Consider the following 24,039-nt stretch of genomic DNA (forward strand, 5'->3'; position numbering starts at 1 on the left):
GGCACTTGTTCTTAAATTAATGTTCTCATTCAGTGTATGAAATACTCAGATCATAGCTATAGAAAGTGGGTAATAAACTATATATATTTGTTACTACCCCAGAAAGTAGCAAATACCTGAAATTTCGTGCAGCCCTAGGGGCCAAGTGATTCCACGTGTGAAAGAGTGGCATAAGAACTTCTTGGATGCGTAAGCAGATATAAGAGGGTGGTTCAGCCTTCCTAAGTCTGTGGTAAGGATCCTGGGAAAATATACCATGTGAGTTACGACCTTTTAAATGGTACGATGTAACCTGGGAGACATTATACCAAAAAAAAAAAAAAAAAAAGATACAACCCCAGAGTAAATGTGTGTGTGTGTGTGTGTTAAACCTGGGCTGGACACCTCTTCTAGACCAAGTAGAGAGGCAGTTGGGGTGGCACCAGCCCTTCCTCTGCCAGAATGGAGACCTCCATCTGCCTTATCTGCCCTAGTTTTAAAATCCCTGCACCTGCAAACACCACATTCTTGTCAGAGGAATGTTCTTGCCTGTTCACACCAAGTGACATCTCTTACAAGATCTATGAGGTGCTCTGAACGGAGGACCGAACCTGCAGGCATTTCCTCTGAGCTCAATGCAGTTTGAGTCAAGGCCTTCACTCGCTGGCATTGTAGGTATTTGGTACTTGGGGAATAAAACCCATACTCGTACTTCAGAATACAAAATGATTTTTTTTTCCATGCACTATTGCTATTAATATAAATCATACTCATCAAGCTCCACCAAATCCTGTCTGCATGACCAATGACAGCTTTGTTTTTTTTGTTGTTTTCCAAAGATAACACTTGGCCAGGTTACTTCCCAAACTGGCACATGTACCTTCCTTTTTGTTCTTTCATTGTAATGCTGGATGAGCATTACTGCTTTTTTAATGAAATTTCCATTAATGAACAATGACAGATGCAGACATGCCCATGGTGAAAAATACATGGTTCCTCAAAAATAAAAATTAAAAACTACAAATCATGTAATCAAAATAAAGTCTGCTGCTGGGTCTGAGGGCAAGAAACCATTCTCTAAAACACAATGAAAAGCATGGGGAAAGAATTCAAATGAGTTTTGCTTGTTTTCAACATCTGTTGATGCTATAAAACACAAACTGCTCTGGGGGTGTTGTGGAAATGTGTCTCAGCTGAGGAGAAAATGCTCAGACAGAAGGGACAGCAATTAGTAACTCTGCACCAGCTATACCTATTAAGAGCTACTACAAACAACATGTCTTCTGCCGACTCAGATAGATGTTTCTCGGTGGTATTGAAGGAAGACGTGGTTTATGAGTGCTCACATAGTACCTGTTTCCTTCTGCAACTTGCTGAAGAGAGGAACGGGCACTTGGATCCCGTTGTAGTTCTGCTCCCCCATCCAAGGTGAAGCGGCAGCTTCCACAAGCTCGGTGTGCTCAGCCACAAGTGAGCAGGTCAATAAAAGCTACCCAGCACTGCTGCGCTGTGGTTGCATTGCAAAACCAAATAAAGCACATCATCTCTCGTGCTGACTGATTCTGCGTGACCTAATAGCTGCTCGGTGAACTAAATGCAGTGTCTGAATGACCTATTTATTTGGTGAGACTGATGGCCTGTGTAATTTTGCCATGAGTGACAAGGATCATAAGCAGTAAGCTGAGACGGCGCCTCGTTCACTCTTCAGATGTCCAGTTCTTAAACACGAATAAGGATGAACATGTCTCTGTCTGTTTATCTGCTCGAAAGTGTTGAAATCCCCTTAGGACGGGCTGTGACATGCGTCTCATAGCAGGCACCCAGCTCTGCTGCCTCCACAAGCGCTCCCCTGGGGGGTCCCCACGCTGCAGCACCCCAGGGTTTGCTCCAGATGTTCCTGCGCCAGGCGCCACCACCCTGCCCGTTGGAATCAAAGAAACTATTGACAGCAAGGTTTTCCAATACACCCCTGACTATAGCAGGGGGGTTATAGCAGTTTAAGCAGCTGTGGCATATTTATAAATGCTGAAAGGATTTGGAAGTGGGAGAAACTTGGAGTGTGGGCAAAAATAATTTTATTTGCAGTTCTTGTTAGACTTCTGTTCAACTTTGTTAAGTCTATTAGCACGTGCAAGTTTTTCACCCTCAGACACTCACAAAGCAGCAGCTCAAACACAAATAATCTCATGCACAAGCATTTGTAGAAGAGAAACACAGATTCAGACATTTTTCAGGACTGTGCTGGGACTGTCAATAGCAGCACTTTAATTTTCACACATTTCTCTTTAAAAAATTTCTTTGCCATCATTAAGTTTATGGCTACAGACACTACGCAAATGTTTTTATTTTTTACTGTAAATCATTTATATACTAAATATGTTTTCTTTTTCAAGTTCTCAATTTAAAACAAAATGCACTTTTTTTTTGTTGTTTTTGTTTTTGTTTTAAGACCAATCCAGTACACTTCTGGGCAATAAAGACAATGGAAATGTTTTGATGAAATGTAATAAAAAAAATTGAATTTCTGATGCTCACAATAAACAATAACGAAGATCAACTGACGGGATGGAGGCAATAGAAGTTTCTTCATAAAACATTTATTCTGAATTGTTCAATTAACTTGTTTTTACAGAATTTGAGGAAATTAGCCATACATGTTGATTTTTGGTATAGGAAATTATGACTTAGAAGTTGTCTTCAGGAAATGTAACCTTATACATTTCGGTAATAATTTTAAATAAGATGGTGAAGATTAAGAGATAAATCAAAGAAGTTTGTAGAATTACACACTGTGGGAAGCATCCTCTCTCTACAATCTTTGGATTTCTGTTTGGTTAACATCATGCTCAGTCTGAGATTGTCATTTAGAGACCTCATTTTTATGATGCAAATTACTTCCTTAATATCAAGTGTGATGGATTATAATATCACAGTTTTCCCTGTAGCATTTGACAATATTATTAGAATTTGACTGACATGTAATTCTTTCTCTGAAATAAAAAGCCCATATAGACATACCAACTTAATTTATTTAACTCATAAAATCTTCCAAAAACGTTCTATGAACAAATGTGCTGTTAAAAAGAAAAGTAAACAAATGAGACCTAAAAATTTAAATTTACATACTCCATTCCTGAACAAACATATCAAGTAATCCAATGAGATTGTACATTAGTAGGAAGGGAAAAAAAAAAAAAAAGCTCGTGGCAAAGAGGAAGAAATGGTGCAGAACTGTGAATGTATATAAAAGCCATGAATCACAGCCAAGACATGGGCAGGATTAAGCAAAAGACTACCACATGAATAGAAAAAATGAATGTAATGAGAAAGTAGCTGTGGAATATTTATAAGGATGGGCCTAGGGTTTCAAATACATTCTAAAAAAAAAAAAAAAAGCAGCATCCTATGAATAAAATATAAAAAAAAAAAAAAAAAACACAAGTCACTAACAGGCAAACAAATACCAAAATCTTTGACAGCTATGAGTTGCCTTGTAGAGAAAGAAAACAAAAGTAACTTGGTTCCTAGCAATGGATTTAACTTCTTAGTGAAAGATACAGAAAACTACTAGAAAAGAAAAAATCTACAAGTGATTCTTGTACATTATGAGGTTATTTTTTTAAATAAGACAGTAACAGAAGAGCCATACTATGTGGCAAGTCCTAACCTAGTCTTAACCTAGAAAACTGCAGTTTGTGTGTCCGAGTATTGGATAATTTTGAAAAACAGGTTTACAAAGGAAGGCTCCAAATGTCTTGAAGGGAAAAAACAAAGCGTCAAGTGCTTTGAAACACTGCTGTAACTCTGTCAGTAAGGCTGGTCCTGGCTTTCTATGGTCTTGCCTCCAGCAAGATAAGACATTCAAGCCCACCTGCGTATCCTGCATGCCAAGTGTGGCTGGGCTGATCAGGAGCACAGCCATTTCATGAAGACTTTGTCTAGTCCTGGTTCATGCTGTTATTTTATAACTAAATTGTTGTTGATCAGATCTTAGATCACGGTGAGGTTTTGTTAGGTAAGACAGGAGCAGAGGTGTAAGACCCCTGAAAATAGATGGCCGTAGGAATCTACTGATGACCATGCTGCCAAAGGGGAAATAAGGTCTCAGACTGGCTGCACAAGTTTCAGATGAGCTCCCCACACAACCCACTAAATGGTCCCTTCAGTAGCTCTGGGACTTGGCTTTCTGCTTGGAGTAGGGAGGGTTCAGACCAGGTATTCCCTATGCTCAAGGTAGCAGCCAGCCAAAACCCACCCACACGCTGGCAGGAGGAGGCAGACAAGGTCATCCACAGTGCTCTGTGAACCAATGTCAAAAAAAAAAAAAGGCTCCCATTTGGGAAATACCCCTCGCAACTTCTGGAAATGCTCTCAAAATGCCAGTAACTGTTATGAACTTGCTGCATGTAGGCATACTTGGCTACGGACACACCTGCTTGCACCCAGGCCAGGATACAGATACCTGCTGCGGTACAGCCCTGCTTCATTTGGAATACATGTCCCAGATATGTGTGAAAGTGATCTGCGTAGCCAGCGTACTACAAAGGAAAGCATTTGGCTCTTCAAGATTGGATTTCTTTGGATGTCTTCCAAACACCCTGAGAAGTGTGTTCATTCTGTTTATCTGTTTTGGCTCAACCTGAGTAACAAAATTTCTTTCAGATGCTGCTTATAACCACAACCACACAGGCAGCTATGCAAATATTTGTACAAAGGGCAAAGTCCTTTGAATGAAACGTGTAGAAAGGACTGTTTTAAGAAGAAGTCTATACTCTGTACCAAACAATGCCTCTGTACCGAACAGCTGTTCATCAAGATCTCTTCCATGAGAAATCTCTAATGCTGCTTTATAGAAAGAACCACCTGTAAAATAACTGAGTGCTCACACTGTAGTTGGGAGGAACTGCGCTAGAGGTGCTCAGAAGTACACAGTCATGCTGAGTCCTGGTGGTCGTGCCCGCAGCACAGCCGTGGCAGTGTCAGAAGAAAAGAATACCTACATAGTGTGCTGGCCTCTGGGCTACTTAGCTGAGTTTGTCTATTTTTATAGATAATATCTGTATTTGTAGACATTGCTGCAACGTTGGCTACAGAGATGGAGGCCACCCCTAATGCAAAGGACCTAATACTCCATTCAGTAGATGGAAACCCTCCTGCAGTAATAGTATCACTCTGAAGCCCCGGGGCTGCAATACGGAACAATTTTCTTTAAGGATTCATGAAAGCCTGGGGAAAGCACACAGTGGCTTTTTTCCCTCTGCTGCAGCAGCCAAAAAGAATTATTTTTACACAGGGGAACACCCTTCTACTCTCTGCTGTTGCTTTGTGATTAGTAGATTGCCTGTAGGCTACAAGGCGTCTGGAAATGTTTCTATATTTCTCATACATGCTGAAACAGAAATAAAAAGGAAATGATTAAAAAGATGCAGGGAGACTCTTGGCAAATAGATGCGAGAGCAGCAAAACAGACTGCAGCACAATGTGTATTTCTGACATTGCTGACAGGCAATTTCATGTTACACACTCTGCAGTCAGAATGAGATGCTCAGGAAAAGACTTCTCCAGAGAGTGCAGCTGAACCCTCTGCCCAGTGCAGGAGGGCTGAATCAAATCACACAGCAAGAATCAGGATTATTTTTGCTTCAACAGATCTATGCCTTCATATCTAAACTGAAATTCCTGACAACAGACATGAGGTTGCAGTAAATTGTCATCAGAAGTGCAATATTGCTGAAGTTTCTTCATCCTCTACCCCTCACCTCATGCTGTGCTAATTGTTCAGCTGGTAGCAGGGATGTTCAGCGTGAGAGCTTTCAGTGTAATGAACTGTCAAGTAAAGTCTCCATCGCAGTTTCTGTATTTCTACATTCCACATTTGGCAGGAAGAAAACACGTGAATACACCGTGCTACATACCATGCTGACTCTTGCTTATTGTCTTCCAGAGAAAACTCACAGGTGCTACCTGAACGGATAAATCAATTATCTAATTAATAATATTATTTTGGAATGTACAGATTCGTTTTAATGCACAAAGGTGTTTTTTTATTTTTTATTTTATTTTTTTTTTCCCAGACCAGCCACATACCTCCTGTGTGAGCAGGAAAACTTATTTAATCTATTCTGACTTATCCTCAGTTGCAAATACCAAGGGGACGGGAGCTGCTGAAAAGTTCTGGTGAATATCGTGCATCTGTTTGTCTGCTGTTACCCTGCTAGCTCTAAGACAGCAATAAATTAATTCCAGCAATGGACAGCAGTTCTTTCTCGGAAAAGATGTTAACAGGTTCACCTGATTCAATTACCAGTACTCAAAAGGGCAATGCAAACAAACAAACAAGCAAACAAAACCACATTGATTGGAGAATCAGTTTGGACAAGATTTAAGCAAGAAAAGTGGGAAAAGAGCTTTGCTGGCTGGTTACACAGGAGTCAGGAAAGCATCTAAGCCTCTGGCTGAGATTTGTATGTAGCGACTGAAGCAACTGTGCTGTAACTTCGTAGGGAATCATTGCTGAGTGCCTAATGCATGTCATAGGTGTAACATTCTGGGCATTCCCACTTCACATTTTTGTTGGTGTCTGTAAAGACAATATAATATAATTACTGAGAGTTTGCAAATGACAAAGAGGATGAGTCACCGGCAGACAACTGGGATTGCTCTTGTTGACTAAAGAAAATAAAATGTATGTTAACAGGCAAATATATAAACAAAATTTGTACTAGCTTGTAAACACACGCTCATATTTGTGCAAAAAGGAACAGCCTAAACTCACAGGAAGGGGAATTCATGCTGGAAAATTAAATATTCTTCAATGTACTGGATGATCTATCTTCCCAATACAGCCACATCCTAAAGGAACAAGTCTGTTATTCCATTAAAAAACAAACAAACCAACCACAGCTACCGGAGGGCAGGTTATTTCATCTGCTTTTAACCCATTTATGGCCACAACAGAAATAGTCTCTTGCCCAGCTTCTAGTGTTCATAATTTAATGAGTTTATGAAGTGTTCCCATAGTATTGCACATCTTCAGGGCTTCTTTCTGCTTACACAGACCAATAAAATGCATATTTTTTTAGAAAGGCCAACAAGAAGTATTTTGTATTAACCCATCCCTCACTCTTTGAATTTAAAATTTAAGTTTGCCTTTTGATATCAGTATCTATGTTCAATCTACTATGAGGCAAACTTTTCTTCATCATAACTCTTAACTCTGCAGTGGCAAAAGCACAGGAAATGTGTACAAACACCTTTACTTTATGGTGTATAAGTTTATGGTATCTCATATCCTGAAGATTGTTTAGTACTGTGACTACGTATAGATCCACAGTAGTTACAAAAGCACACAGGTGTATGGGTAAAACAAACTCAGAGGAAAGACTACAATTCTTCCCATCAACATGAAACCACTTCTATTAACATGTTGAAATCAGTCAGTTTTCCTTCTGTGCATTGTGGCAACAGAACCCTGTTCTTGTATTCAAAGTCTGAATCTGTAAATGCCTATCAGGATGGATTAGAACTAGGAGTAGACACCTGAAATTAATACAGCTGAGTGCCATCCCATCTTTAATTGAATCAGAAGGACTGATGCACATCACTTGGAATGAACACGAGCAGTGGTGCTGAGAGGTAATTGAATGAATCACAATAGGTCTCATGAGCGTTTTTGTTGGTAATTAGGGCAATAAAGCTACAGGGAATGATTTCAATCACCCACTGCCCATCACAAAATAATACAATTTAGTATCAAAGCAAAAAACAATATAATAATTACAGCACAACACAAAGTTAACTTAACATCTAACTAACATTTTTAACTTGCTAGTCAAAACATGCCCTCAGAAATGTCCCAATACACCTGCTCTACTTTCTGATTCAAAAGGTACTTGAAAAGAAATTGACTTATTTAAAACATATGAAGACAGGCTAGTATTTTTACTTAGGGTTAAGAGTACGTGCAATAATATCAATTGCAATGATATGCTATTACAGTCAGCAGCATTCACACCTGATTAAGTGTCACTCAGAGATCCTGACTAGTTTAGTTTAACCACTCTGCTTTTGCTTAACTAGTAAATCTGCATTTACAAAAGGTGTACATCAAAGCAGTGAGAAAGATCATCTTATGTTTAAGAGACATGCCAGAGATTCAGGAACTGTGCAGTTCCCAATTCTGGTATTCAGCAAGTCTGAAGGAGGTTACAATGCTGCACGCACTTACACGATTCACCTCCAAACCTGTGAGAAATCCTGCCGTATTTGGCTGCCTACACTGAGCAGACCGAGTGTCAAGGCCAGCAGGTGAAATGATAATGCACGAGAAAAATAAATGACAAGAAGTGAAAGAATGAAAATAGAACAAATCTTAAACTAAATTGCTGAGACGTGAATGTCAAACACACAACGGCCTTCACAGAAGATACACAGAAGACTGTACTTAACCTGAAAAAAGCAAACTTTAATTAATAGACATGTTGCTTATTAAAGTTATTTTATGCCCAATTACCTAAAACCTGGAATTACAACAGGTCACAGCAAATTCAGAAGTGCTCCACTTGATTCAAATCACTTGATTTGAATCACTTTTCTGCTTATACTGTGTCACCACATATAAGCAGAAAATGTGATATTAAAAAATAATAATCTCAATTTAAGCAGCAGAAAAAATTCCCCAGAATACACTGTCATGGTATTTTTTAAGAATAATTCTGAATTCTTGTACTGTGTGTTGGGTACTATTAAAATTTTATGTCCAGTTTTCATTTGACATAGATAAAGGAGGGTGCTGTTAATTTGCAGAGAGGACAGGGGACAACTAAAAGCTAAATACCATGCATCGTAATAGACAACTAGAGAGCTACAGAAAGACTTTTTTTCATTGATCTCAACAGACCAATAAACCTGACGTAATGTAATGAGAAAATTATTTTAAGACTTGAACGTATTAATATTTTTTGCATGTGAAAAGAGTAGCATATGGTCCTCTTTTTCCTGATCTGCAACACTGAGCATCAAACAAATTAAGACTAGTGAAACGGGTGGAACATCAGATAGAAACAGCTTTAAAAATTTTTTAGATGGTACATTTAAGAGAGGTGACAGGGTTGCTGTGAAGGTGTGGCGAGTACAACAGGCCTGTGGCATGCTTCCAGTTCTATGGCAATACATACCTGCAATAAGAAAAGACGGATAATCAACAGATATGAGCTGACATTATAAAAATAATTAACATTGTTAAATAGTCCGCTTTTTTATTTTACTCAAGAAACCATAATTTCACACAAATAGTATTAATTACAACACAAACAACACATAAAACATTTATTCCTAAGAGAGGTGTAATATTTTACATTCCCAAATATTTATTGCTACTATTCTGAATTTTTTTTACAGAATACTTATCAAAAGAATTATACACCAACAACTTGTCAATTTTACACCAATGCAGTAATCATCTATTCCCTCGGTAATTTTACTTCAGAAATAAGGTACTACTCTGTGAAGAAGGGTGGAAAACCAACTGCTATGGCTTTGATTAAAGAAAAACTCATCTATCTTCCATACACACTAGTTGAACAGGCATTCACAATGTAAAAGCAGTCCCCCACCTAAACTGGCTGTTTACGGTATTCTTGTTTCATTAAGCTAAACACAAAGGCCTGCAGGAAGTACATACATACAATCAAATACATACTAATTTCCTTCCCTTAAATGTGATTAATCTCAATTCTTCTTACTTGTCTCACAATTGTTAATAGGGTCCTAAGGCTACATGTCATTCTTGCGCATCTCCCTCATTTTGATTATTGGGATAATAATAAGAGCGTGAAACTCTAGCTCAAGATGTCACATTCAAATTCTACCCAAAATACCCGGTCCCTTTTCTTTAGAAAGGCAGTATTATAAAAGAGTTTACAGACCCTTAGTCCACAACAAATTATTCATTTTTACTTGGGCAGACAGGCAGACTTGGTGAGTATTGACAGGCCCACAGCTAACAGTGTCCAGTAAGCTGTATAAAACAGACAGGTGGAAATGTCCAAACAACAAAAAGGAAGTACGCAATTAAAGCTTACCTAAGAAATACCTATGCATAGTCATAAATTGACTTAATTAATTTCCTCATTCTCCAAGCAAACCATCCTGGCTTCTTATCGAGGCATTTGGATTGGGTTGTGCACTGCCACTGAGACTGAAGCCCCGAGTGTAAGCGCTTAGGAAAATCCTTGCGAAAATGCTTACTGGTTAAGTACATACACAGTCCTACTGAAAAGACTTTTTTGTTTGTTTTAAAATTAAACATATAAAAATCAAAGCCTTTGAGAACCCACAAACAAATGCATTTTGAAACCTTAAAAATGCTGTAGGCTCCTGTTTTTTATTTGACTGACCACAGGTGAAATGCTGAACTGCTTACCTGAAGGCACTGATCTTAAAATCAGTTATTTATCAAGCAATCCTGCACTTTTTGCTTCTTAAAGCATACCTTAAAGACTTGTGTCTACAGATGAATGTGCTTACTAGGAATAGTAACATCGTGCCACTGGCAGCCTGTTTACGGTATGGCTTGCAATGTGTATCATAGTAAATGAACCCCAACAAACTGCTCAAATTTATGACAATTTATTTTCCTTTTTTTTTCATGAAAAGACAGAAGACAAAACAGAATCTTAGAACATTCTTTGAATAAAACTGGAGACTTCAGGAAAATCTGAAGACAATCCATTATTTAAAATAGAATTATTTCAATGTTATCCCCCATTTTGCTTATGACAATTTTTCAAGACTCTTAGGGTAGAAAGTATGGACTATACGTAGTTTTTAGTTCCCTGGAGTTAGGGAATTACAAGAGAATCGCCCTGCATTACAGGCAGACAGCCTTTGAGGCTGAAGACGTACAGCTACCAGAATATGGAGAAATCGCTCTTTCAAGAAGGACATTTTGTGAAATTTAACCGCCAGGACGGTCCCCTCAGAGAGCAGCTCCAAGCCAGCCCCATCCTGCGCGGCAGCCAAGCCTTTGCGGTGGCTGAGGTTACACGGGGAGCATTACGAAAACCAACGGTTGGCGGCTGAACATCTTTTTGCGTGTGTTTTCGGGGGACTATGTTTGAACCAAAACACTTCGTAATTCCCTAATTCCCGGCCGGGCGGAGGCCGCGGCCTGCTGCTCTCCCCGCCCCCGGGCTGACGCGCCGCGCTGCCGGCGCCCGGCATTGTGGGAGCGGGGAGGCGGTGGCTCGGAGGAGGAGGAGGAGGAGGAGGAAGGAAAGAGGGAGGAGGGAAGGGAAGGGGCCACGGCTGCGGGTTCCGGTGTCGGGCGCGGACGTGTCGGCCGGGGCCGCGGAACCGCAGGCGCTGCCCCGTCCCCGTCAGCAGGAGTAGCAGCGCCCGGCCCTGGCGCCGCCATGTCGGGGACCAGCAGCCCCGAAGCCGTGAAGAAGCTGCTGGAAAACATGCAGGGGGACCTGCGGGGCCTGAGCCTCGAGTGCCGCAAAAAATTCCCCCCCGTCAAGGAGGTGAGGAGCGGCCGGGCCCGCTCTGGCGCCCGAGGGCGATCGCTTCCAGGCCGGGGGCAGGGGGGGGAGACGGCGCCGGGCGAGGGGAGCGATCGCGGCGGCGGCCCCCGGAGCCCTCCCGGCGGAGCCCGGGGGATAAAGTTTGGGGCTGGCGGCCTCGCATCCTCCGGCCGGGGGCAGGCGGCTTGATGCGGGAGGGGTCCCCGGGGAAGGTGTTATCACCGGGGGGAGGCGGGCCGGGGGGTCTGGGGGTGCCCCCTGCTGCCGCCTGCAGCCCACGAAGCCCGGGCTTAGCTCGCTTGTTCCTCCCGCTGTCAAAATTGCTGCTCGTGTCGGCTCGCTGCCTCAGGTCTCGGTTTGCTCCGCGAGCATCCTGAGTTTAGTGGTCTTAAAGAAGAGGGTTACTTGAAAACAGAGAGAAAAAGTCTATTTTCCCCTCGTTTTACGTATACGTCTGAACTGCGTGGTTCTCTCCTCACGCAGTCAGTTCAGCTTCTTCCCAGTCAGTAGTTGGTCACTTGTCGGTTTGGAAAATATTTTTGAAGGAAAAACACTAACATATTTACCGGGATTATACCCCAGAAGCAGAAGGGTAACTGGAAAAATATGAAAAAACCTCTGCCAGTTTGGAAGAAAGTAATTATGTCTGTAATCTGACGTTCGCTCCAATTAAGTGATAGCATATTTAATGTCCCATAAAGTATTACGTGCTTGAGCAGATGAATTGAAACTAAGTGGCCGTGCTCGCTGGGAAAGGCTCGGAGGCACATGCACTGTAGCAGAGCATGATACCTATGGTTATGGGTTGCAGGGGATTGCCAGTATGATTTGAGGAATAGTGTGTTGTCATACAAAGCCAGGAAACGTGGCAGTCAGTTGGACAGAGATCTGTGTGTGTTCTGGGGGCAGGTTGGGGTGCCTCTTCCATGGTCTCCAGTGTGTTACTGTGTGACTCCAAATGAGTTGTTCAGTCCCTGAACAAGTTTCCCCTCTGTGACGATGTTTACTGTCTTCAAGATCTATGAAGGGGATGGGCAAGATAATTCTTAAGTTACTGTTTTTGATATTGCTTCATTATACTTGCTGTGCTGTGGGTTAGAATCACCACTGCACGTGCAGTTCCTGGTTTGAGTTTAGCACACTTAAAATTTTTGTGCAAGTATGACTTTTGTGTTCTTGTTTACATCTCAACGGAAAATTTGGTTTGCTTACTTTGTTAACGAAGTGTTTTGAATGAAGTTGTTGAGTTGCCTGTAGTTCGGGTAGGTTTCCTTTACAGAATAGTGCAGAAAGGTGTTTGCAGAGAGGGGGAGTTTGTGCCGCTGTGAGTCGTGGCCTCCTGCGGGAGGTCTGGGTGAGCAGCAGTTCCTGCAGGAGGACGGCGGCAGCAGTTGCAGGAAATGCTCCGACTTCCTCGCTTCTGGAAGCCTCCCCCAGCCTCTAAGGGAGCAAGTATCCTTCTTTCCTCTCTAACAGCAACTGCTGGACAGGTATTTTAATTACATGCATTTGTTCTACTCATGATTAGATTTGGCTAGAGCCATCAGAGGAATGGCATGCTCTTCCAGCTGATTTGGAACAGCACCAGCTTTTTGAACTGCGTTTAAACATAGGCTTTTTAAAGTAAATTTCTACTACTTATAATCTCAGCTTATACTTTCAATGTAATTAGACTGTTCTCACAACCACCGCCTCCAGTGTAGTTTATGAGCTTACCTTGCAGCTAATATGTATGCTTCTGTGTAACACTGTAAAGTCCTACTGTCATAACTTAATTTTGGGCTAGGAGTTTTTCAATAGGTTTGAGCTCTGCTGTAATTGCTAGTTACATTTGATAGCTACTTCATGCAGGTAAACTGCTTCTAATAGTCCTTTCAGTATCTGAGGTAATCTAAAACTTTGCTCACAGCTATTTGTTGCTGTCACCCCTTTCTGAAATCATGGATGTCTACTTTATTTATTTATTTATTTATTAATATTGTTAAAATTCTGCAAAGTGAATTTAGCTGACAGTTTTGCTGCTGGTAAAAGTAGTGGTGTAGTTCTCAAATCTACTTGTTGCTCAAATGATTTATTTGAACAAATCCTTTTTTTGATCAATACTGTAAGAACATAGGTGGTATGATCAGAAAAATAGTGTCCCTTTAATTCGGTAGGGCTTTAGGTTTCACTTTTTCATAGTGCTTCTAATGCATATGTTATTAAGAATAATGCCATATTTATTAGGTACAAAGAGACCAAAACACTATAAAGTGTTTCTTTGAACAGGCAGGTAGATGACACAGCTGAGGAGCTTTATGGGATTTTGGGGCATGCCAGCAGAAAGGGGACAGCTACTGAAGTCTGTAGCACTGAGACCTTATCCTCTGTTAGAAGACTGAAGTAAGGTCTTAAACCTTGTTGGCAATGGAACATGAACTCTTTACTGTTTTCAGTGCTTTGATCTCATATTTTTCGATTACTTCTGAGACTGTAAAGTTGTGGGTTTTTTTTGTAAGTCGTATTTATGTGGAAATCATGTAGTTGTAAGTCTGATCACCTAACAGTAGCTTCTAAGGTTGATGCTGATACTGTGATAATCCGTCAAGAAACCTTGAATTTATAATTTTTTTTTTCCCTCTTAGTGTTAAACTCATGACACAATTATGAGGAAAATTTCTTTCCTTCTAGTTAGCATATCGTTTTTAATTAAGAAATAATGGAATAATAAAGTCCATTATTATTTCACATGAATGGAATCCACACCTCATCTTTGCTCCGTGTGACAAATCATGCCACGAGCACATCAGTTGGTTTTCCCAGGTGATTTTACTTGGTACATTGTAAAATGGGAGCTCCAGCAAGAATCCCTCGGTTGTGAAATTTGTGTTGCTGGCAATATTTGGGGACTAATTAATGTAGAAGCCTTACTGTTTCTTAGGAGTGCAGCAAACAGCGATTACTACTTGATTCCAGATCCTCATCTGTTCATCGCTGGGTGTTCTCACCTGCTTCTGTTGGATAGGTGCGTGAAGTCCTGCATGATACTTCCTCACATCAGCGCTGACTACAGACGTGCAGCAAGCATGAAAGTTATACACGGTGACCAAAGAGTGATTTGCTGGTTAAGTCTGTTGTATGCCAAATCTGCTTATATTGGCAGATGTACAAGGAATGACGCTGCTGGAAAAAAAAATCGTATTCTTATTTTCACAGTTTATTTCCATTTCCCAGTTGTAAAAGTAGACACCAGCCTGGGATGTGATTGAAGCTGTCAGGGCGAGTGTGAATTAAGCAGTAACCTTGGAGTTTGAAATTACAGAGACTGAAGCAGTCTTCAGTACCAGCATCAGTTGCGCTCCTGTTATCTTAAGTAATCTGACATTTCTCCTAGAAAACAGAATCATGTAGCCATTATTCTCTTGTTTTTAATACTCTGGGCTCTAAGCTTTGCTCCGTGTTAGAGCATTGCAGCACTTAACTTCTGACTCTGGACTGAAGTGTGTGGTACCCGTGTGGAGCTGGACAGACTGTTTTAACCTGTTAGTGACTGAACTTTCAGTGTCCTTTGCTGGGTGTGCGGGAAGCTGGCTTATCGGAGTTTGTGCTGTCATCCTTAGTGATTTGAGAAAGAAATTCTTTACTGTGAGGGTGGTGAGGCCCTGGCACAGGCTGCCCAGAGCAGCTGTGGGTGCCCCATCCCTGGAGGTGCTCAAGGCCAGGCTGGATGGGGCTTTGGGCAGCCTGGTCTGGTGGGAGGTGTCCCTGCCCATGGCAGGCGGTTGGAGCTGGGTGGGCTTTGAGGTCCCTTCCAACCCAAACCGTTCTGTGATGTACTTCATGGCTGAATTTTAAACAAACAAACAAAAAAAAATCTTGAGTAAAACAAGCCTTTTAAACTCAGTGATCTGGAGTAAGGATTTTGGCTTATCAGGAGATAGACAATAGTTTAGTGTGCTAAAAGTTACCTACTTTTGTGTACACTGGATGAAAATACTCATCAGTAAGTTGCGTGTGAGTTGGGTAAGTGGTTTCACAGGGCGAGAAACTTTAGAAATATAAGGAGAAAATATTTTTATTAAGCAGAAGTGAGCAGAAAGGGGAAAACTTAAGCACATTAAAATTCTACTCTCTCTGAAGCCCAGATTTGTTTCAGCCATAGCTAACTCCTTGATATTTAGGTAGATCCAGTCCAACCATCTAAATAGGCTTGTAGTCTCTAGGTTGACATGGGTTGGCTTGTTCGTTTAAAAGTGAACCAAGCTTTTTTTTTTTTTTTTTTAATAAATAAGTAACAAATCTGATCCAGCTCTGCAGAGTTACAGAGATGCTTGTCTTGGTGGGAAGGAAAAGGGAGGGAGCAGGCGGGCTGGGGAGTGTGGGACCAGCAGCCCAGCAGGGCAGGAGCGTGCTTTGTGCTTGGTGGTCGTGTAGTGGGCTGCGTGTTTTAGGGTGTTTGCTGCTGGAGTAATTTGGAGCAGTATGTCTGGAAAAAGAATAATGTTCAAGTCCCCTCGGCCTTATGTGGCTATTGGAAGAGCAGCAGCACTTTTTTTTTTTTTACCTTTGAATACTTCGGTCAGTTGAAGTGCCCTCTAGAGACTCCTGAAAGGTAGCTTTTGATATCCTCTCTGTGCTGTCTCTCTTCCAGACCTGTGTTTGAGATGGAGCAGGATTGCTCTTGTATAAAACTCAATAAATAGTTAAACACCTTTGGCATACTGAAATATTTTGGGGACAGTGTTGTAAATAGATCTGCTGAGTCTAGGAATAATAACAGAATCCAATTTTGCAGTCTTATTTTCCTTCTTTTATTAATAAACCTACTTGCAGACAAGCAATATTAAGTTACTTGAGTGAAAATTAAAAAGGTGTGAGCAGCTTCTGAATAAAGCAAACATTTGTTAAAATTCTTTAATTGTAGTAGAAGTGACGTGGGCTAGCTGAGCAAAGAGATTTTTATTTTTATTTTTTTTCCTTTCTGAGGGGCTGTCTGTTGTGTCTTGCGAACACAGCTTTAGTTCATGCAGTTCTTCCCCGTCGTCCACTCCTGCCCATCGAGATCCACGTGGCAGCTCCATTCGCTGGGTTAAATCCATCCGCTTCTGGAATGAAGCGCTGATAATGAGCACATCTTAGGGCTAAAACCAAAACCTTAGTTTGGAAGCCTGCCTTGGTAAGGAGTCTCTCTGATGTCACTGGGTAACTATGAAACCACATGTGTATTGCAAAATGGAAACGTATGTTAAAAAGATGCAGAACTGTTCGTTAGGTTTTAACGTTGAAGTGATAATCAGGTTCCTAACGCAACTGTCAGGAACAGTTTAAAATAAAAACTAATGTTCAAACAGTGAAACTTACTTGTGCTGTAACAGCAACAACATTTCAGAAAGCTTGTTGAATGTAGTGCAGGACACAAGTCAGAGAAAGCTGAGGAAGAAAGCAGCATGCTGGAATGCCTTGTGATGTGGGTATTTGAGTCGTTTGACGCATTGCTAGCATTGACGGGTTTCTGAGAGCTCTGTGTTCATGCTGGTCTTGCAGTAAAAAGGCAAGAGCCAAACAGACCAGGCAAAGAACACATCTTTGTACATAGACCATTCCCTACAGTAGTAATGAAGTTTTTGGGGTTTGTGCTTTATTTTGCTATTAAAATGAATTAAATAATTCTGAAGTTACAGTCTACAGGGAACCTAAACTATAGTGAGCTTTCAAGGTTGGTTAATTTTCATGTCTTCACAGTATTAGTTTGGAAAAATGCAAGCACTCTATAGAGTTTTTTTTTTGCTTGTTTGCTTTAATGGGTATTCACTTATCTCACATTTTGAAGGTTCATTTGAAATAGAGCAAGTGATCTGTAAAATGCATGTTGTCAAAATTTCGGAGCTTGCACTCAAACATATATCTCGTGCATGTGACTGGAAATTTTTTCTGTGGCATTCTTTGGTTGCCAGCCAGTAGCTGAGCTGATAACTTGCAACAGGTGAGTGCTGATATTTCCTACGTTTCCTCTGTAATGCTTAACCTTTACCAGTTGCCACTTTGGTTAGCTTCACGTTTGGGATCTATCAATTTTGCAATTTTTTTCTTCAATATTGCTCTATATGCAGTAATACTTTTTCAACGTAATTTTTAAAAACGTACTGCTATGTTTCTAGGGGACTGCCGTCTATTCAAATGTGTTCTGAGTTTCAATTTGTGAAAATTCTAGGTTTTGTATCATCATTTTAATCTGTGATAAGAAATACCATGTTTTCAAGAATGGCTGACACTATGATTATAGATCCATTTCCCCCATCACGTAATACCTTACAATTTAATGAATGAATACATGAGCAATATTTTCCATGCCTCAGTCTGTCTGTAAACTTTTCGAGGTAGACTTCAGAGCAGGTGCCTAGCTGTGGGTGTCTAAGCTCCCTTCATCGACCGTACAGGGTCTCTCTGTTACGGAGATACGGTCAATGGAGCGGGTGGCCAGGGGATTGGTTTAGTCTGTCACCAACACATTCACGTATCTTTGCCACGTGATACCTAAATGTTTCTTGTTTAGCTTCCAGCAGCCGGTCCAGAAGAACACAGGCCTTCCGTCTGCATGCAGTTGTCTCAGATACGGAGGTCTAAGCTTAGATGACTGCATAGAGCCCCTCCTAGGGGGTCAGCTGAATTAGTCCCAGCTGAGTGCTTCTTAATTCTTGAAGCCTCTCTTTAAACCATCTCCAGTGCAGTGGAAGTCTAGATGCTTAAATTTGTGCACCTTCATCCCTGCCTACATTCTGTGGTTCCTGAAGACTAAACAGGAAACCTGTAGCAGAAATTGGAAATACTGGGTGACTTGAGCTCTCAGCCTGAGCCCAAAATGTTAAATGTTTCTTTTCACCAGGTGCCAGGCAAAGAGCCATCGCTGTCATGGGCCTGCAGTCTGTGACTAGGTGATCGAATCTCGTATTTGTGGTGATGCCTCAGAGGTTTCCTAGTGCAATCTGTTCTGAGTGACAAGCTGAAGGCAGAATTAGTTTGAACTTCAAGTTCAAACTCCTAAACCTCTGAAACAGGTTTTTATGTGCTGATGAGTGTTGTGACAAAAGTATAGCATGAAAATTCAAGTGCTCTGTTCCAGTGATTTGTAGTCATTTGTGTTCTGCTTAATGGGTCTCTCAGAAATGCATGAATGCTTGACGTGGGCACTGTCAAGATGTCTGTACACTATATATAGATATAATATTACTGTAATTTATACATATAATACAAAACTAAATATGGGGTAAATCCTGATTCTATATTACTGTGCAAGAGAGAAGTATAACTTAAGAATTTGTTGGTAACTAGCTGTATTTCTTCCGTGTCAAGTCTTGGTTAAGTTTTTTTTTCCCCTCTGTCTACATCATTGCTGTTCAGTAATGGATTGTTGTGTGTTACTCATTCTGATTTGTTCTATTGATTTATATGTGATGGCTTTCCAGCTGGGGTGTATTTCGATTGTCAAATGAAAACTCTTGATACAAAATGTTGGCATTGCATTTTCTTTACCTCTACATTCATGTCAAGTGAGTTACCTCCAGAGGTATCAGCTCTGAAGCAATTTAGATAACACTGGCACCTCTCCTGGCATTACTGATGATTAACCTTCAGGATTCTGAATTGGCTGCTGATACTGCAAGCTGACAATTTCGGAAGATTAATGGATCAGAGGAGTAAGGGTTCCAGTCAAGTGAAATAGCTGCTACTAACATCAGAGCAACTAATATAGTTGCACGGAAGCTGGAGTTGAAATTTTTTGTTAATAATAAATAAAAAAAAAATTCTGCAATATCATATCTTGAATTGGTGGAGGAAGTGTATAGCAGAATCACCTAGTGTTCCTGTCATTGAGACTGGCACCATCTTTGAGCAGAGTCAAGTCTAACATGAATTAGTTTGATATCTTCAACTGTTCTTGGGGCTGGAAATGTAAACTAATTATTTCTTTCATTGAGTGTTGGTAGATCATGATGTAGAATAAACCAGAACAATTTTATTTCCAGGTTAAGTGAGAACAGTTAAAGAAACTAATTTGTATATAAATAGGGACTGACCATCTGCTGCAATTTCTTGTCTCTGAATGTGAAATAAAGGTGATATGAACTTTAAAATGGAAAGCATAATAATTTCTTGTTTAATGAGGACTATTTAATGATTCATACAAATCACAAATTCCAAAGTTAAAGTTGAAAAACTAGCTGCTGCTGCTTTTGTATGGAAGGTTTTGTTTTAGTGAAGGTGGTTTACTGAAATGCAGTCTTCAATTTATAGAGTGAGAAACTTGTGTGAGAATTACAGAATTAGAAGTGGTTTGAAATAATTACTGGTTTTAGTTTTACCTGCTTTCTTTCTCTGCTTGTACATATATCCAGTGATAAACACATCTGAGCAGTGATTGCAACAGGTGCACATTCTCTACAGCCTCCCATTAGTAGTTGTAGGGATTAACAAGCGCTCCCCTTAACTTTGTCATCTTCAGGCTGAACAAATGCAGCTCTCGCATCGTCTCCTTATATACTGTTCTCTACCCCTGTGACCATCTTGGTAGACCTTGACTGGACTCACCCCATCATGTCAGTGTCTGCGTGGGGAGCCTGAAGCTGCACGTTGTACTCCAGCAACACTCTCACAAGAGCAGGAGCGAGGGGGAGACTCCATCCCTCAACCTGGTGAATACACTTGCTCATACAGCCCAACGTGCAGTTGGCCACCTTTGTGGCAAGGACTTGCTGCTGGCTCACGTTCCACTTCATTATATACCAAGACCCTGTGTCATTTTTTGCAAAGCTGGAAAATCAGTCTAGCTGGTCAGCCCCTAGCCTTGATGGCTGTGTGGGGCTGTTCTCCTGAGTGCAGGAATTTGCGTTGGCCTAGGTTGAATTTCATGAGGTTCCTACCAGCCTGGCTGGGTTCCTCGGAACAGAAACCCACCTTCCACTATATGGCAGTGGATGCCTGTCCGCAGACCCTATTCCATTACCCAGGCTGCTAATAAAGATGTTAAATGGTATTAACCCCACTGTCCCTCCCTGAGGAGAACCACTAGTAACTAGTTGCCAGATGGATTTCATACCACCTGTAATAACCCTTCGAGCTCAACCGTTTAGCCAGTTTTCCACTTGCTTTGTTGTTCACTGTCTTTCCGATCTGACTATAAGAATACTATAGGAGATTGCATCAAAGGCTTTGCTGTAGTCAAACTATAGGGTATGTGCTGCTTTCACATTACCCACAGAGCCCATCATCCCGTTTTATGAGGCACTTGGGTTGGTCATGCTCATGCTAAATTCACGTTGGCTGTTCCTAGTCTCCTTGTCCTGTGTGTGCCTTGAAATGCCTTGCAGGAGGATTTGTTTCATAACCTTCCCAGGGACTGATGTGGAAGATACAGGCCCGAATGCTCTTCCTTGGCCTCCTTTGAGATGTGTGTGGTGCTTAGCTCACCCCACTCCAAAAACCTACCCCGGTCCAAAAACCTTCCCAAGTCACCATGACCTGGTAGAGGGCGGCCTTCCAGTGACATTGGCCCTTGGGCACGTGGGCTCCTGTGTTGAGTTGACTGAAGCACTGAGCTCACGTACTCCCAAATTGTGCCCACCTTTCCAGCGGGTGGTGTTACATTCCCAGAGGCTTTACTTGTACCTTTGATCCAAACCAGCAGAATGTGAGCAAGCTCTAGTCCAAGCATGTTAAATCATCCAATATAATAATTCCTTGTGAGAATCTTCATCAGACCAGGTTTAACTTCACCAGTTTAAATCACAGATGGAATAAACGTATATGAAAGGGAAGGGTCTGAGCAGGGATTGTACTCCTGAGGAGGCGGATAAAAACGTGGAAGGAAGGTACAGCGCATTTTCACACAGATGTGGTACACTCGAGTGCTTTCGTGGGGTTGGTTTATTGTGGAGTTTTTTGTGTGCGTGTCCTTTTCCAAATAATAGTTTAGCAGTGCAGTAATGGTCCAGAATGTGCTTTTGCAAAGCAAGCTGGAATAACATTGATGTGAAACTGCACTTTAGGCAGGAGAATCTCTTATCTAAGCTATTGGCTATAGGGTTAGTGTTCCGGTTAGAAAGGCAAAAAATGACAGATAGGAAAAAATTGCTCTTTTTATTTCACGTAATGGCTGCGAAAGTGACCATAATAACACACATTATTCTCATCCAATCTTAGTAAAAGGTTTGCAAACAGTATGATGTAAATGCCAACACAGGCCATCCTACCTGAAAGGACTGAATGCTTTTCCTTTCAAAAGAGAGGAATCAAAAACTTGTGTGGCAAATTTTATGGCAATTTTGATATCTCTGGAGACAGCAGTTTGCTCTGAGCATATAATTGAAACATCGATAGTCATTCGGTGCACTCGTGGTGGAAATGTTGGGGTTTATAGTGTTTTGGTAAGAATACTATCCAATCAGAAGCTCATGTGAAATATATATTTAAAGTTGAATCAGTCTTTAGTAGAAATTAGTACATGCCTGGCTGTTTGCGTGGTAATATCATTTTTGGTTTTAAATAAAAAAAGGCGCTGACTTCTGGCTCTAATTGTGAGATGCCACTTTCTTTGAAGATCAGCAAGTTGACTCTTCATAAAACCTCTTAAAAATCTTTTCTGAAAACTTCTAAAGATTGCTGAAACATTAAAGATAAAGGGAAAAGGGCTGCTGATGAGAAAGAGATTCAGGATTACAATTTCTTGTTGTCTTTCCCTTAGGAAAAGTAGTCATCTGGAGTTGTTTCTCAGGACGGGTAGCTCGTTCACACTTACACCAGATTAAGAGCGTTGGGATCTCTGTGGAGCAGCTGAAGTGCCATCAGATCCCATCCCAGCTGGCCTGGTGGCACCTTGCTTCCCTGTCCACATGCATTGCCACTTTGCACTAGGGCTTCGACAGTGGTTTTGTTTGTGAGAAGCGAACCACCACCCTAAACAATTACGCAGTTATGAATTCAGGCGCACTACGTGCCGTTATTCCTTATGGCCTCTCTTTCCTTGGGCTGCCAGGTAACGTTATCATCATGGTGGTAGCTATACTGGCATCTCTTGGTAACGAAGGCTGATCCACAGCAGTGAGGTTTGAGAGCTTTCAGTCCCTGAGAGACGGATTTGAGAAACTGGTGCACTGAGGCGCAGCTGTCACCGGGCTGTGGAGATTGGTGGCTTCCCATTTCGTTCAGTAGAATTGCATACCTTAATTGTCCTAATGTTTAATTAGTGAGTTATAGATCTTTATATTCCATACACGTGTGATTTACATGGAGAAGCTTACATCTGGGACTTGAACACTGCTGGTTGTTGGAAGATGTTGGTTCTGCCTGAGGCTGAGTCAAAGCTTTGCCTGGCAGTAGCAGGGCACTGGAGCAGGAACAAACTCTGTGCCACCCGCTTGGTGCTTCTGGCCCTGTATAAAGGCTGACATTGCCAAAAAGCTGGAAGATTCACACCATGCATGTTTGAACTGAGGACTGAGAAATTCATGAGGAGGGGAAGAGTTCTGGATCTGAGAAACTCAAACTCTTGATTTTTGTTGATAAATTCTCCGCTTGCGTTTGATCTCAGAGAATCGTGGAATCATAAAGGTTGGAAAAGACCTCCAAGATCATCTGGTCCAACCATCCCCCTACCACCAATGTCACCCACTGAACCATGTCCCTAAGCACCACGTCCAACCTTTCCTTGAACACCCCCAGGGACGGTGACTCCACCACCTCCCTGGGCAACCCGTCCCAGTGCCTGACTGCTCTTTCTGAGAAGAAATGTCTCCTCATTTCCAATCTAAACCTCCCCTGGCGCAACTTGAGGCCATTCCCTCTAGTCCCATTACTAGTGATTTCCAGGTAACCAGCAAATATGTGGCAAGTGGCAAGGAAGCAGAGCGATGGTGGGACAAGTGCTTGAGTCCAGAGGATCCCGATGGGTTTTGCTGTGAGATTATAGACTGCTTGATTAAAAGCAAATCAAAGTATGCAGAAGAGATTCATCTGAATACAGGCCATCACTGAGAATCCATCTCTGCTCCTCACTGATATTTCTCCTGCCGAAACTGAATGCTACAGTTACTGCAGCAGAAACACGAAACAAAACCCAATGGTGGCAAGTGGGCATTTGAGGCATTTGATTTCAGTCCATTTCAGTTATTAGGGTGGCGGAATTGGAAATCTAATTGACTGAAGTTTTCAGGTACACTTGAGTTTTTTTATGTTACAGGAATTATGTATGTATTTGCTGCTTCTTAAAGAGGTAACTGACTTGCTCATTAGACTGCTGTTAATTGTGGTGCTAACAGAAACTCTGATTATGTTACTTTTAAAGCGGTGACTTCCTAAAAAAATCAAGCCTTATATTTACACGAAAGTAAATTACTGTATTTACACCAGTAGATGCACAGGTTGATGCTGGCCATCTCCCTGATTAGTGGTTTCATGGTATCCTTTTCTGATGGGGCAGTCATCCGTAGAGTGCTGCAGGAATGCTCAAATTGAAGTAAATTTGTAAACATAGTACCTATTATTAATATGTATTTTCTCTTGC

The 24,039-nt window shown here is 41.3% G+C and overlaps 1 protein-coding gene across 4 annotated transcripts in view; it reads left to right on the forward strand.

Annotated features, from left to right (window-relative positions):
* Positions 1-11,234: 11,234 nt before the first annotated feature.
* Positions 11,235-24,039, forward strand: part of MON2 (MON2 homolog, regulator of endosome-to-Golgi trafficking) — a 73,080-nt gene continuing 60,275 nt past the window's right edge. For 3 of the 4 annotated variants that reach the window (XM_083814434.1, XM_083814435.1, XM_083814437.1), the window contains exon 1: positions 11,235-11,504. In XM_083814434.1, coding sequence (XP_083670560.1) covers positions 11,394-11,504 — 111 coding nt within the window. In that variant the 5' untranslated portion in view covers positions 11,235-11,393. Of the gene's footprint in view, positions 11,505-19,428; positions 20,174-24,039 lie in introns of those variants that run through there. The other variant, XM_083814436.1, reaches the window with a different exon arrangement.

This window comes from Anser anser (genome assembly GCF_964211835.1).
Source record: "Anser anser genome assembly, chromosome: 1".
NCBI classification, from domain to species: Eukaryota; Metazoa; Chordata; class Aves; order Anseriformes; family Anatidae; genus Anser; species Anser anser.